At 38.5% G+C, this 16,106-nt stretch overlaps 1 protein-coding gene across 1 annotated transcript in view; it reads left to right on the forward strand.

The window, feature by feature from the left end:
• The first annotated feature begins 825 nt into the window (after positions 1 to 825).
• Positions 826 to 16,106, forward strand: part of Syx13 (syntaxin 13) — a 28,518-nt gene continuing 13,237 nt past the window's right edge. The window contains exons 1-3 of the mRNA XM_067156817.2: positions 826 to 1,300; positions 1,447 to 1,612; positions 13,325 to 13,592. Of these exons, the coding sequence (XP_067012918.2) occupies positions 1,068 to 1,300; positions 1,447 to 1,612; positions 13,325 to 13,592 (667 nt within the window). The 5' untranslated portion in view covers positions 826 to 1,067. The remainder of the gene's footprint in view (positions 1,301 to 1,446; positions 1,613 to 13,324; positions 13,593 to 16,106) is intronic.

Raw genomic sequence — 16,106 nt, forward strand, 5'->3', positions numbered from 1 at the left:
GAGAGGTTGAACGATCGTGGGGAAGAAGTGACGAAGAGCAATGGGGTCAGAAATTTCTGTGAAGCGATAGAGAATGCCTAGTAATTTCATAGCCTTGATTGTATATGTTTCTATATGGGTCTTAAATTGTAATTTTGTATCGAATATTACACCTAGGTCACGCTGTTGCGTAACCACGGTGATGGGCTTGTCGAGTAGGTAACATGATGTCGGTAGAGGAGAGCGTCATACACATTTATTATTATTATTATTATTATTATTATTATTATTATTATTATTATTATTATTATTATTATTATTATTATCGTTGCGTCGTTGTTGTTCATTGTCATAACACCGGTATACAACCTTGTACTACGAAATAAACTTGTACGTATCTTCCCTTATTAGGAAACGAGGGGCCCATTTTCAATTATAGCCGGGGGTGGGATGGGCGCTTCTTAGCGCCGCTACTGCTGCTATAACACTCAAACACTGGCCATGAAGACAAACGAATGGAAGTAACGATATGTCTTTACAAGAACTGCCGTTCATGGTTTCCGTTACAGAATCTGTGCACAAAGGGGACACCATCAACCAGCAGCTGTGGCTGAAAGAATGGCTTGCTTCTGAACAAATTATGCTGAAAATAAAACAATGAAGGATTGTAAAACGGGATGGAGAGGGATATTGATCACGGCCAAGTAGATCTACGCCATGCCGGAGGCTGATCTCCACCAGATCAAAACGGTCGTGTCATGATCACCTCTTATAGGAGGATCGAGACGGCGGTGATCATGATATCCTTAAAACCTATTACCCTCACTAGATGGCACGACTGTGCAATATGTCGCATTTGTCGTAGGAATAGTTGATGAATAACTGTCAAATATTATTTTGTGGCCGATCTTGGAAACGTTGTGTTCATAGTGTATAGTTTTGAACCTGGTCATTTTCATCATTTTGCGAATTGTTTTCGTAATGTTTTAAATACGTATCTTACAGTAAGTGTCGATGGACACTTACGACTCGCAATAGAGGAATTTACCAGTGTACTCGAATTTTCATAAAAACATAAACAAATAAAAATGGGATCAAAAGGCTTCGCTGGCGAAGTTCAGAAAAATTATGGCTCCACAAATCCGTCTGCGGAACCAACAGTTGGATTTGCTGGAACACATTTCAGTCCTACAGAGTTGTATAATTTATCGGAAAATATTGCAACGAATATTTACACCATAAACTCCAGTGGAAAAACTCTGCAACAAGCTTTAAAGAGTATTGGAACAGATCGTGATAACCAGGGTGTCCGAGATAAAGTGTAAGCTTTTCTGTTAAAGACTACAATAAGTAGTCTGTAGAATATATCCCATGTTCGGTGCTTCCTCCTCTGTATGTTTGGCTCTTAATCTTAATTTCTTAAATGACATTAGGTCCTAACGTATTATTTTCTGTTATTTTCTGTAGTCATGTTACCCAACTCAGTTGCAACCAGATTGTGTCGCAGACTACAAAAGACCTCCAACGCTTAAGTGTTATAGTAAGGAAGGGTGATAGACAGCAGAAGCTTCAAGTTGAAAAACTTCGAGGCGACTTTCAAAATGCTGTGCAGTGTTATGGCAAGTTATTGCAGGTACGTTTTTCTGTGAATCTTTCTTCTTTTGAATCAATCTGTGTGTCAAATCACATGTTTATAAGTAACAGTGTGAGCAGGAGGTATCTGACATGAGATGATTGATATTATAAACAAACTGGTACTTCGCCAAGTGCGAATCACACGATTAGAGATTAGTAAACAGTTTCCCATTCATCGAGCAAGTGGCAGCGTGGTTTGAGTCGTGTAGCTATCAGCTTGCACTTGGCAGATAGTGGGTTTGACCCCGACTGTCAGCAGCCCTGAAGAATGTTTCCCATGGTTTCCCATTTTCACACCAGGCTGTACCTTAAGGCTTTCTGGTCTTCAGTTCAAAGGGCTCTGAGTTCGAGTTCTGGCTGGATCAGGGATTTTAACCCGGTGTGGTTAATTACTCCAACTTGGAAACTGGGTGTTTGTCTTGCTACCCTTCTTTTCACCTACATTCAACACATCATTCTACCAATCACCATAGAAGCGCTAAGTTTAATTAATTCATCCTTCTGCGTAGGGAAGGGCATCTGTTCATAAAACTAGGCCAAATTCACAAGTAATCTGCGGTAATTTGGGAAAAAGGGCAGGAAAAAAATCATGGAGATGCCTTGTTCATTCAGAAACATGGAATGAATACTGAAAGATACAGTTGTCAGTACTGAAAATGTGTATACACTACCATGAGTAGGGAAAGGTGTATAAAATTAATCCTTTTACAGTGAGTACTTGCCAGGCTGAGTGTCTCGGACAGCTGAAGTGCTGGCCTTCTGATCCCAACCTGGTAGGTTCGATCCTGCTCAGTCCGGTGGTATTTGAAGGTGCTCATGTACATCAACCTCGTATCTGTAGATTGACCTATCCAAGGCTTTTGATGGGGTAGATCATGGAAGATTACTGACAAAAATGAGGGCAATTGGAGTTGACAAGAGTGGTTGAATGGGTGGCTATATTTCTAGGAAATATAACTCAAAGAATTAGAGTAGGCAAAGCATTATCTAATCCTGTAATGATTAAGAGGGGGGATCTCGCAGGGCAGTATTATTGGACCTTTATGTTTCCTTATATATTTATAGGAAAGATCTAGAATCACAGATAAGGATATTTGCGGATTATGTTACACTGTATAGAGTAGTAAATGAGTTGCAGGATTGTGAGCGACTGCAAGAGGACTTAAACAATGTAGTGAGATGGACAGCAGACAATGGTATGAATGTAAATGGGATGAAAAGTCAAGTTGTAAGTTTCACCAAGAGGAAATGTCCTTTTATTTTTAAATATTGTGTTAATGGGGTGATTGTACCACATGCTGTTAATATAAGGAATATCTTCATTGGGGTAATCATATAAATGAGATAGTTATTAAAGGTTGCAGATTTCACAGGGTTATGAGAGTATTCAGGGGTTGTAGTAAGAACGTAAAGGAGAGTGCGTGTAAGTCTCTGGTAAGACAGCAGTTGGAGCACGGCTCAATTGTAAAGGACCCTCACCAGGACTACTTGATACGAGAACTGGAAAAAATTCAAAGGAAAGCAGCATGATTTGTGGGTGATTTCCGACAAAGGAATGGTGTTACAAAATTGTTGCAAACTTTGGGCTGGGAGGACTTGGGAGTAGGGAGATGAGATGCTCGACTATGTGGTATGCTGATAAACTTAACCATAATAGGTATTTGATTTGATCCTGTATTGCTGAAAGTCCTCTCAGGCACTCCTAATATATGCAAATTAAAAGTAAAGAAACTGAAAACAAAAGTAATGGTAATATGGAAAATTATGGAGGAAATTGAAACCAATATAAAAATTGATCAAGGTAGCAGGTAGGGACCCTCTTCGGAGGCAGCCCTACCCAGGGAGTGGCGCCCCTGCCTATGTGAGTCCCAGAGCACACTGACCCGGTGTGTAACATCTGGTATGGGCCCCAGCTCAGGGTTACGAGTGAAGACCTCAACGGCATCTACGGCGGAGAAGGTGGACTTGGGTACGGCGGAGATGGCGGAAGGGGCATACCCGTAGCGTCTGTACTCCAGAGGAGCGGCTACAAAAGGCGTCTGTCTCCACGTTAGGGGCGGCCTAATTTTGAACCTGGCAGTAGGTATAAAATGCCTTTGGGTGTGGCGAGCCCATCGTAACAATAGCCTATATGGACAAAGTAGATATGGTGCCTCGGAAAAGGTTAGGGCGTCCCCTGCTAAAAGCGACGCGCAGCTCTTCAGGTGCTGGGGGAACTGTGAAAAATGGGCAACCAGCACTAAACTACGTCAAAATTGCAACAGTTAATATACTGACACTGACGGGAAAGACAGAAGAACTGGTTGACTTCATGATAGAAAAAGATATAGCCATACTTGGACTGTGCGAGACCAAGAAGAGGGGTACAGGGGAGATCCCTCTGAGAGAAGGATACAGGCTGTATTACAGTGGAGGACCTGAAGCAAACAATGGAGTGGCCATCATACTTGGAAGAGAAATCCAAGAATATCTGGAATATACAAAGTACGTCAGCGATAGGATGATGATGATGAGACTCCAGTTTGAAAATGGCGTGAAAGATCTATTTCAGTTGTATGCCCCACAAACTGGTTGCATAGATGAACATCTAGAGGACTTCTTAGAGGAAGTGGAGAGAGAGGAAGTACTATTGATGGGAGATCTAAATGCACAAGTTGGAATGGAAAGATAAGGAAAGGAAGATGTTGTAGGGCCCTTTGGATATGGAAATGTAAATCCAGAAGGCGAGTTGTTGGTGGATTTTTGCATGAGGAATCAAATGATTGTTGGAAACACCTGGTTTAGGAAGAAGAACAGTCAGAAGATTACAAGGTATGGCTGGGGAGACAGACGGACAAAGACCACGATTGATTATATAATCATAGAGAAAGAACACCGGAAGAACCTTGTAGATGTAACAGCCATGCCTGAAGAAGCCTTTGGTGGAGATCATAAAGTTGTGATAGGAAAATTGAAAGTTGGAAAGATTGAAAAACCCCAATTAAGAAGAGAGAAAAGAATTAAAGTATGGAAGTTGAAGGAGAAAAGCATACAAGAAGAATTTCAAAGGGAAATAATACCCTTGGTACCCAGGACAGAGGTGGGGAATGTTGAAGAGGAATGGAAAAGATTTAAGGAAGCACTGGTTGGATGTGTAGAAAAGGTGTGTGGTAGAACATCAGGAAATGTGAAAGACAAAGAAACACACTGGTGGAATGATAGGGTAAAGATTAAAGTGAAGGAAAAGAAAATAGCATGGAAAACATCTAAGACTGAAGAAAGTAGAAGAAAATATGTGGAGGCAAAGAATTTGGCCAAGAAAGTAGTGGAGGAAGAAAAGAGGAAAAGCTGGGCCTTATTCACACAGACGTTGAGAGATGATATGCAGGGCAGCAAGAAATTACTGTATGGTATCTTAAGAAACAAAAAGAGAGATCAAGTAAACACCAGATTTGTGAAGGATGAAGGTGGCATAATTTTAACAAAGCCAGAAGAAATAAGAAATAGATGGAGAGAATATTTTCAGAAGCTGCTGAACATAAGAACGGATGACAGTCATTCAATGGACGACCAGGAAAGGCAATTAGTTGACGAAGAAATGGATAAAGAAATTACAATGAATGAAATTGAAATGGCAGTAAGAAAGATGAAGAATGGAAAAACTGCTGGAATAGATTAAATTTCAGTGGAGATGATAAAGGCAGCTGGAGCTGTAGGCCTGCATTGGACATATCGGGTTCTCAGGAATGTCTGGGAGAATAAGAAGGTCCCTGAGGATTGGCAAAAAGGAATAATCATCTCAATTTTCAAGAAAGGTGATAAGAAAGTTTTGAAGAACTACAGGGGAATTACTCTAATATCCCATGTTGCTAAGATAATGGAAAGGATACTGGAAAGTAGAATAAGATTGAGGGTTGAGAAGCAGATACAGGAAAATCAATTTGGTTTCAGAAGTGGAAGGTCAACAATAGAGCCCATTTTCATTATGAGACAACTAATGGAAAAGCATTGGGAGTACGGGAATGATATGGTGATGACATTCATTGATATTGAAAAGGCATATGACAGTGTCCCTAGGACGAAAGTTTGGGACAGTCTGGTGCAAAAAGGAATTGGACAGGGATTAATAAAAATGATCATGGCATTGTATAAGGAATGTTGTAGTTGCTTGCAAACACAAGTTGGCAGGACAAGTTGGTTCAAAATAACTAGTGGGCTGAGACAGGGAAGTGTTCTATCACCAATCCTGTTTACAATAGTAATGGATGACATCATGAGAACGGCAAAAGCAGCATATGGAGGAAGAGAAATGAACATGATGTTATTTGCAGATGATATTGTGATTTGGGGAGAAGACGACAGGAAGGTTCAAGAACAGTTGAATGTGGTGAATGGGAAGATTGAAGAATGTGGATTGAAAATAAGTGTAGAAAAGAGTAAAACTCTTGTTATGACTAGAGGGGAGAAAGAAGGGAAAGGTCAGATTAGACTTGCAGACAAGCCCTTGGAAGTAGTGGAAACATTTAAATACCTGGGGAGTGAATTAATGGAGAATGCTCGACTGGATGCTGAGATTAGTAAAAGGATTCAAGCTGGAAGTTGTTTCTATCATAGTGTAAGAAATATGTTATGGGACAAAGATGTGCCAATGGAAGCAAAGGATACTATGTACAAGATGTATTACGTACCCATAACAACTTACGGAGCAGAAACTTGGACAATGACAAAGAAGGATGAGAGTCGAATACAGGCAGCCGGAATGAAATTCTTGAGGAGTATGATACAGAAGAGTAGAAGAGACAAAATAAGGAATGAGAAAATCCGGGAAGAAATTGGAGTGGAAAAAATGAATGATAGAATAGAGAAGAGCCGACTAAGATGGTTTGGGCACATAAAGCGAATGAGCGACGAAAGAATGCCAAAAAAGGTGATGGAAATGCAAATCCAAGGAAAGAGAGGCCGTGGACGACCACGATTGAGATGGAAGGATACCATCCAACGCAGCATTATAGAAAGAAACCTGGACTGGGACACAGTGTTGAAGGAGGAGTGGTGGAAAGACCGAAGAAAGTGGAGAGGAACCATATTTGCCCCTACCCGGCTACAGCTGGATAAAGGGAAATGATGATGATGATGGTGATAAAAATTGATGACGTTAGAATTGATCAGGTGAAACAATTTTGTTATCTTGGTAGTATGATAACAGAGGATAACAAATGCTTCCTGGATGTAAAGAGAAGAATAGCATTGGCAAAACAGGCATTTATGACTAAGAAAACATTTTAACCAGCACACACATGAATACAGATGTCTGAAAATCCTTTGCATAATCATTTGTATGGAGTACACTTCAGTATGGAAGTGAGAGATGGAGTCTGAGTAAATTAGAAAGGAATCGACTTGAGGCTACTGAATTGTGGATATGGCAGAAAATGACCAGAACGAGCTGGACGGAAAGAAAAACCAAACTTCAGTAATTTTTTTTTAGGAGTTTCCCCATTCACCGATAGTATGTGGATGCTCAGATTATGGACTTAACCCATCTATTACCATGCATCAATCAATCAATCAATCAATCAATACTGATCTGCATTTAGGGCAGTCGCCCAGGTGGCAGATTCCCTATCTGTTGCTTTCCTAGCCTCGGAAGTCTTAAGGGAAATTAAAGAAGAGAGAAGATTTTTAAAGGAAATGGATAACAGGAAAATTTATTAGACATGTCATCAGACACAATACTTTCATCACTAACATTCTTGAAGGGAAAGTGCTGGGAAAGAAAGGGAGAGGAAGACCTAGGATGAAGTATTTGGACGACATCAGGAAGTTAGGTTGTGGCAATTACATGGAACTGAAACGAACAGCCATTGAAAGAAGAGAGTGGTTGCATCGACAAGGCATTACCCTTTAGAACATTGAATTGAATTGACTTTTCTAAAGCTATTAAGTTCAATTATATTCGAAAGCTTTTGAGACCATAAGCAGAACCATACTGTTAGAAAAATTGGAGAGTATCATTGGTAGTACGAACTACCTTATACCGCTGATTAGGAACTTACTGCTCAACAATTCAATAGAAGTAGATGATGGCATTACCAAATCTTATTATTTTGGAACAAACAACCGGGGTATTACAGGGAGACCCGTTAAGTCCATTATTATTCATCATTGCGACAGCAGACATAGTAGATTTGGAAAAACCAGAAAAGCGTCAAACTATTAATGTACGCTGATGATATGGTCTTAACATCAACGTCAGAGAAGGAACTCCAGGAATCATTCAACCAAATAGTAGGCTGGATAAATAAAAATGAACTCAAACTGAAGGTAGAAAAAAGTTTCCATGACGTTTAGAAGAGGGGGTCCTCATGGAATCTTCTATTATGAAGACCAAGAACTGAAGTCCGTAAAGCATTTTAAATACTTGGGTGTAATTTTTCAAACCCAAGGTAATGTTTTCACCCTCCATCTCATGGACCGTATAAATGCATCTATGAAAGCAATATCTGACATTAAGCATCTGAGAAACTTGTCTTTAGAAACTGCCATAAAACTCTTTCATCTAAAAATCAGCCCTATAGCAACATACGGCTTGGAAAACATTTGGGAACATTTGAGTATGAAACAGTTAGATAAAATCGTGAAGTTGAAGGCAATCTACTTGAAACGGGCCCTATGCCTCTCCAAATATTCTCCTTCCCGGCTCGTGTATGAGCTATCCAGAGAGGGATTTTATGTGGAAGAGCTAAGGTTACAGTTGTTACTTCCAGCAACAACACCCTATATACATCTGCTTCGAGACTTACGATCGAAGAAGCCTGACATCTGGGAAGATTTCTACTCTACCGATGCCATGCTAAATCGCGAGTGGGTTCAAGGTGGATATGAACTGCGACACCTGCTGACAAGGTTCTCCGTTCATGGGTTCCATTATAAACTGTGTAATATAAAGCGTTATCATGAACCAGGTTTGAACTGTGTATGTTTAAGATGTGGTGCACACTGTACTAGGTACCATGTTTTAAATTGTAAACAGCGATCAGAATCACTGGTGAAATTTTGCAACGATGATTAATGTTTTATATAGTAATTCTTTGCACATTGTGCACGTTAAATAAATTTATAATTGAAATTCTTTTTTATTTATTTATTAATCAAGTTGAGCCTCTATGGACTGCATGGTAACAACCAACTTCATTTTAGTGTCTAGGTCTTGTTCTCGTTCTGGCTTTGACTTCCTGCCAATATCTTCTGAGCCCAACGACGAGTGCCTGTTTATGCTCTTCAGACAAAGGTCTTTCTGTCTTCTGGAAGTTGATGCCATTTTTATTTTTTTTAAATTTTTAGTTGATGCCATTTTGAAACCTTGATAGTTGTTCACCAATCTTTTGAATGCGTTCCTGTCATGCATGAATTTCTTGGTCTGAAATACCAATCTGCCTCAGATCTTTTTCACATTCCTGGAACGATCTCGGTCTTGTTGCCTTAGATTGAATATTTATTTATTTATTTATTTATTTATTTATTTATTTATTTATTTATTTATTTATTGAATATTTATTCATACATTCGTTTTTGTTTTTAGTATTTGCTTTACGTTGCACCAACACAGATAGGTCTTATGGCGACGAGGGGATAGGAAAGGGCTAGGAGCGGGAAGGAAGCGCCTGTGGCCTTAATTAAGGTACAGCCCCATCATTTTCCTGGTGTGAAAATGGGAAACGATGGAAAATCATCTTCAGGGCTGGCGACAGTGGGGTTTGAACCCACTATCTCCCAGATGCAAGCTCACAGTTGTGTGCCCCTAACTGCACGGTGAACTCGCCCGGTCATACATGTTGTGAATTCGCTTAAACACAAACTATTTTAACTAGTTTTTAAATAGCTTTATCTGGTATGTTTCGAACTGTTAGTGGAAAGCTGGCGTGGAATGACATAAGTAGAAGAATAAGCTTGAGTGGACCTTTTAAAAGTAGGAAAGATCATAATATGAAGTTAAAGTTGGAATTCAAGAGGACAGATTGGGGCAAATATTCAATTATAGGACAAGGAGTAAGGGATGGGAATAAATTATCAAGGGAAATGTTCGATAAATTTCCAAGTTCGTTGAAAATATTTAAGAAAAAAGCTAGGTAAACAATTGTAAATAAATGTAAATATGAGGTAAACAATTGATAGGGAATCTGCCATCTGAGCGACCGTCCTAAATGCAGATCATTGATGACTGTTAGTTACAGGGCTTGGTGAGAGTTTGGTGAAGTCACTCCATGAATTTTATGTTTTTATTTTTTAAAATTTTGTTATAATTGGAGCCATTTTTTTTTTTCAGTTGCAACTTAGTTTATAACTATGAGGTTTGACAGACTGAAGAACCTCATACCTCATGGTTGGAAAAAGAAAAGACCTAATATTACTGTCAGTAATACCAATATAATGAGTCCCTTATTGGACATAATAAATTTTCAAGCTAACTCATTTCTGTTGCCAGCGTTTCGCTCCAGTGTGCTGATTTGAGCTTGTCAGTACGGAGTCGCCTTCACGGTATGCACTAGCCATGCGTCTTGGTAGATGTGCTATTTACAACTTATTCCAAATAGATCTTGTGATGTAGAAAGTAATTCAGTGGATGATAAGAACATTTTAGATGGATTTTTAACAGCAAGCAAGACCAAGATATTAATTGTTTTGAGTGAATCTAAGAGATTGAGGGTTTTTTATACATACTTTTTAAATTGCTTCCTCAAAAATAGACAGATACAACACTGCTATGTAGATAAGCATTAGTAAGGAAACTTTAGTGTGTGTGTTTTTTGTAACAATATTTTACGATTTTACTATTTTTGTTTTGAGATGTCAATTTCACTAATGAAGAGAGTGGGCCAGCTCTCAAAACATGTACTGGTAATAATTATGTAAATTTACAAATTTTATAATAAATATTTGCAGGGCAGACAGACCCAACAACTAACCATGGTATTTTTCATGAGCTTAGTCAACACGGACCAATCCAAGACCAAAAATGGTAAAATTTATTGATTCCAGGGAATATTGTGGCTTCTGGTTTCGCACAGTCGCGAATGCCCATGTTGTCTCCCACCCTGCCTCTCTTGTTTCATATTGCTAACCATTTACAATTATTGTGGATGACTTTTTGAGTGAGTTAATAAGCCTAGCACATTTTTAAAATGTTGTTTAGAAAATCTTAAAAACCAAAACTCCGAATTGCTTGATAGGCCTGTTATTTTAATATTGTAAATGTAACCGGCCATTTTATTATCTGGCCAAGGGTTCAGTCCTGAACAGGCCAGTTCAAGGATGATCCACAGTAGCCTACTTTACCAGGAGGTAGTATATTTCAAATATAGTATTAATTTTTCTTTCACCAAGCTCGATAGCTACAGTCACTTAAGTGCGGCCAGTATCCAGTATTCGGGAGATATAGTGGGTTCGAACCCCACTGTCGGCAGCTCTTAAGATGGTTTTCCGTGGTTTCCCATTTTCATACAAGGCTGTACCTTAATTAAGGCCACGGCCACTTCCCTCCCACTCCTAGCCATTTCCTGTCCCATCGTTGCCATAAGACCTATCTGTATCAGTGCAACATAAAACAACTTGTAAAAAAAAAAAAAAAAAAAAAAAAGAAATGTATTTGTGTAGGTTACAAGGTGACGAATTTGCTCTGTCCTGTGGTTTTACTGGGAGAATATATACGCTGTGTTCTGCACTTTTGTATTTTGCGTATCTGATAGTGTTGTTTACAATTTCTAGATTTTAATTACTAAAATTCTTCCCATAATATTTGGGATTAAATTTTTATCTGTAATTGCTGCCATCTTGTTCATTTTTATTTTATTCTGTAGCATTGAATGTACTTCTTAAAGATCTCCAACGAGTTATAGTACACGACAAAACATCTCGACCTAGATGGTAATTACACCAGGTAATCACACAAACTTTCAAACTCGGTCATATTTCTGTATATCTATGTGTCATGTCTACTGACCATAGGTACTCCAGTATTGAATTAGAAAAGCCAGCAACCCTGTAAGCCGAAAGGGTAACACGACAGGTTGGACAAAAGGCCAGCGCCCTTTCTTTATAAAAAAACTTTTAGTAGCACGCATTCCCTTGAGCCTGATAGCGTGAAATATAGCCTATATAATGTTTAAGCTCACATGATGCTCAGTTTATGAATATAACTTTTTTAACCTTTTATGTGCTATTTTAAGCTACCCTCATGTTCACAATAAGCAAAGAAAATAATAAGATCCACCTTTTCAATACTATATATTACTTGAAAATTTCTACGTTTATGAACTTTGGGTACCGGTTTTGACAAAACTATATGTCATCATCAGCTTAGGACAAATTATACAAAGACAATCAAATACATTGATCATGACTCTAATAGTAATATCATAATAGTAATTTAGAAAATATACATGTTAAAACTAAAATAATATTTACATATATAAGCTGATAGTCATTAATACAATAGTGGTCATTTTTTATAAGGTGTACACCTTAGTAATTATAATTAAAAAGAATGACATGTTAAAAGAAAATTCAGTTTTTGTACTATATATTTGTAGTAAAATATAATTATCAGCTTTTGATCTGTCGTATTTTTATCTGTTGAACAGTCAGGTTCATTTTTAAAGAGGAGTTATAGCCATGTTTGACATGCTAAAAGAAGTAAACAAACACTTAGTCATAATTTTCTTAATTACTATTATGATATTACTATAAGAGTCGTGATCATTGTATTTTATTGTCTTTGTATAATGTGTCCTAGGCTAATGATGACATACAGTTTTGTCGAAACCGGTACCAAAAGTTCATAAACACGATGATTTAACAGAAATGTAGAAATTTTCACGTAATATATAGTATTGAAAAGGTGGATCTTATTATTTTCTTTGTTTATTGTGAATCTTGATTCAATACGGAACCTGAAGAATGAAATTCTTAACGTTAAATACCCTAATGTTCTCCATGTAGACTGAGTAAGTCATTTCTTCACTTCCTAATCCAGATTGTTACCTTTGGAACTACACCATTTATACAACTGCATAAATTATCTAATGCACGTATATTAGTGGAAACTTGGGAGCACATTTTTGTTCCCCTGTCCCAACTTCAGCTTCTACTGTACAAATTGTTTCACAACACTAACATAAATACTCGCTCTTCTGTACTACTTCTTTCACTGACAAACTCGTGATCTTAGTACTCTTTATACTAGCAAATTCTTCATTCATGTCATCTAAGATGATATATCACTTGCCCTCTTTCTTATGAAATGTGAACTACTACTACTATAACCAGCCCACATATGATCAGCCATTATGACACTGAAGTAAACAAACAGTGTTCCTTTAGTTGCATCTTGAGACAGGAAAAAGTAATTCAGAGATATTCCGACTAGTTCTGAGGGTTCACAACAGTTGGCAGACCAATGTATTTAACGTCCATGTCCATTGCGTTTACGCAAAAGCACTGCTAAGAACGAAATGCCAAAAATGTGTATATGCGGTGACAGTCTATAGCTGTGGAGCGTGTATATGTGTGCACAGTGCTTAAAAGGTTAAACAAGTTTTGTGACAGTTTAATGTACATTTGTATGTAAAATTCACATTATGTCCAAGAAGGTTTAATGTAAAAAACTTAGAAAATTGTCAGAACTCCTCTTTTTTTTTTCCCTTAAATTGAGACTATTTGTGAATGTCTGCAGCAAGTGGTGGATAAAATGAAGGCTCATGTGCTGGCGCGTCGGACCTCCTCAATGACGAGTGGTTACAACGAGGATGACGAGGTGAAGTTGGTGGAGGAACAACAAGCCCTTGCCACTCAGAAGTCTGTTCTGAGGGACTTACAGTTTGAGCAGGAACAGCTGCAGGAGCAAGAAGAGAGGATCAAAATGATAGAAAATGATATCCTGGATATCAATGCTACCATGAGAATGCTGGGGACAATGGTCCATGATCAGGGACAAGTTATTGGTATGTTCTTTCAAAATCATTTTGCAAGTTTAACCATTGAGCTGCTACTTTATTACAAAAGCACCGTAGAACATTATTAGGAATATTAGGGAGCTGTATGGAAATGAGTGGAGTCAGAAATAAAAGGTTGCCATGCTTCCTCACGTGCTGTGTTCATTTTCTTACTTCTTCTTTATGGCTGCGTTCATTTAAATCCAGGACCGCTTAATATTTATTATCAGAATACCCAGAGTCTGAAAAACAAATTAACTGACTGTGTACTCAGTAAACCTGAAGTTAGCGAGTTTGATCTCTTATGTTTCACTGAAACTTGGTTACCTGATTTTGTCTCGGACGATGAACTGACGGTGTAATGATTGCAGTTAGTAATGAACTTAAAGCCCGTCACAGACCCGACCTACAAACCGAATGCGTGATAACCTAGGTTGAAATTACGATCTCCAGAAGTACAGTAAAAACTTGTTAGTTGGCTGCTTCTACTGTCCACCCTCCGGTGATATCACAGCGTTAGAAGATTGCTTTAATTCATTGGTTTTGGGTCTGAATAAATTCAACGGTATTATGCTAATCGGTGATTTCAATTCACACATATCCTGGCAATCAACAACCACTGGAACAGTAACCAACCCTGCGGACTCATTTATTTTATCAAATTTCAGATACTGTCTTCATCTACATCAGTTCTGCTTAAAGCTCACCAGAAATCTGGCAACATTGAACCTCCTCTTCTCTACAGTAACTATAGTTCAGTTCTTATGAGTTTTGACTTGACATTTGAGTGCTGCCTTTTGGTGGAGGCTAAGTAAATTAATAAATAGCCAATCGTAGGCAGCCGATCGGTCCGATAGAGCACTTTAGACTCCACTTCCTGTTAAGTGTTGTCGATCTGTTGTTTAATGAAACCACATGCTATCAGCTGTGTGTTTTATTGTGCTCAGTTCTTTTCACGGTCTTTGTCAGTTCACTCGGTCATTCTTGACAAAGCACCAACAATGGGGGCTAGAAATAATGAGTTGATTGAGTGGTTGAAGGAGCACAATATTTCGGTTTGTGTTGACATGAGGAAGGGGGGATCTCGTGCATCTTGTGAAACAAAACAAGCCCTAGTACCCAGTTTACGTAGTGGATGAAATAGCCAGAAGGCATGGGCATGAAGTTGTTCGCCTTCCACCATACCATTGCCATTTTAACGCCATAGAAATGATTTGGGCCCAAGTGAAGGAATATGTAGCTTTCGGAAGCTGGAAGACTTCTTTGGGAAGCCGTAGGCCATATAAGTGCGGAAAACTGGAGCAATATTTATGAGACACAATCCGAGATAAGTGAAGCTTAGGAGAGGGAAAGTATCAGAAACGATACTCAGAAATGAGTGATGTATTCCCTTTATAGGATTTTTTCCTTCCTTAGGAGAAATTCAATCTATCAGCAACGCAAGCTCTTCTAGATTGTGAGTAAAAATTTCATTTCATTCTCTCGCATTTACCTGTCGAACATTAATCTATTTTATCTTATAGTCTCATCCTAAATACGTTATGTGGTATGGTTAATGTTATGTCAGTCATGCATGTTGCTACAAAGAAGAATTGATTCTGGACTTATATTCGAGTATATACATTTCCGTTCGTGTTGTGCGTCGTAAATCAGCTGTTTGTACTCGTAACAATTTGGCACCAGTGTCTGACTTAACTGTCAAGTCGAAACTCATAGAAACGGGACTATAGGTTCCGTGCGCTGCTGGGAAAAATGCACCGCTGCGCTGCGAGTGGCGAATATTGTAAGTTAATGCGATCACCGCGCACATATCTCTGTCGTTTCACAGCGTGTTGCTATGGCCGACTAAATAATAACAGTGCGATTTCAGAGTGTTTTATGCAACAACAGTCGGCCATATTATTCCAAACTTCAAGAAAGCGGTCATGTATTAAATTTACAAGAAAAACTGTTCGCAGGAAATAGCAACAGAGCAAATAACTGCAAATATGTTAAGAGAAAAACGTTGGTTCACTAGAGAGACTACCATTTCACGATAGAGGCAACATAGTAATTTATGTATTATTTGTGGTGATAACGAGATTAATTTTCATGTACACATTCAACAATGCTGTCTTCAGAAAAATGTTTGGCCTATCTCTAATACTATATCATGTTAGCGTAGGTTAATGTTGCGAGGGAGGCCTTGGTAAAATAATAAAAATATTTCCATGAAATGTAAGCATATTTCTGCTGTTATTTATACAGTTTACTCAGAACATGTCACCTCGTGTACCAATCAACCCTGTGAATTGTCTGGACGTCGCATCTAAAAAGCGCGGAAAGAGAAATAAGGTACAAGGAGAAGAGCTTACAGAGGAACTTTTTCCGATAAAAAGGCACAGGTTTGATGTTGGACCAGTCTAAAATATCAGAATATATTAACGTTGCCAATAAATTATTGTGTCTGTATTTATAATATGATCGCGACCACCTCTATAATATGACGGTTAGCACTACTAGTTTCCTTCGTCGGGGGCCCGG

Source organism: Anabrus simplex, chromosome 12 (assembly GCF_040414725.1).
Source record: "Anabrus simplex isolate iqAnaSimp1 chromosome 12, ASM4041472v1, whole genome shotgun sequence".
Classification (NCBI taxonomy): domain Eukaryota; kingdom Metazoa; phylum Arthropoda; class Insecta; order Orthoptera; family Tettigoniidae; genus Anabrus; species Anabrus simplex.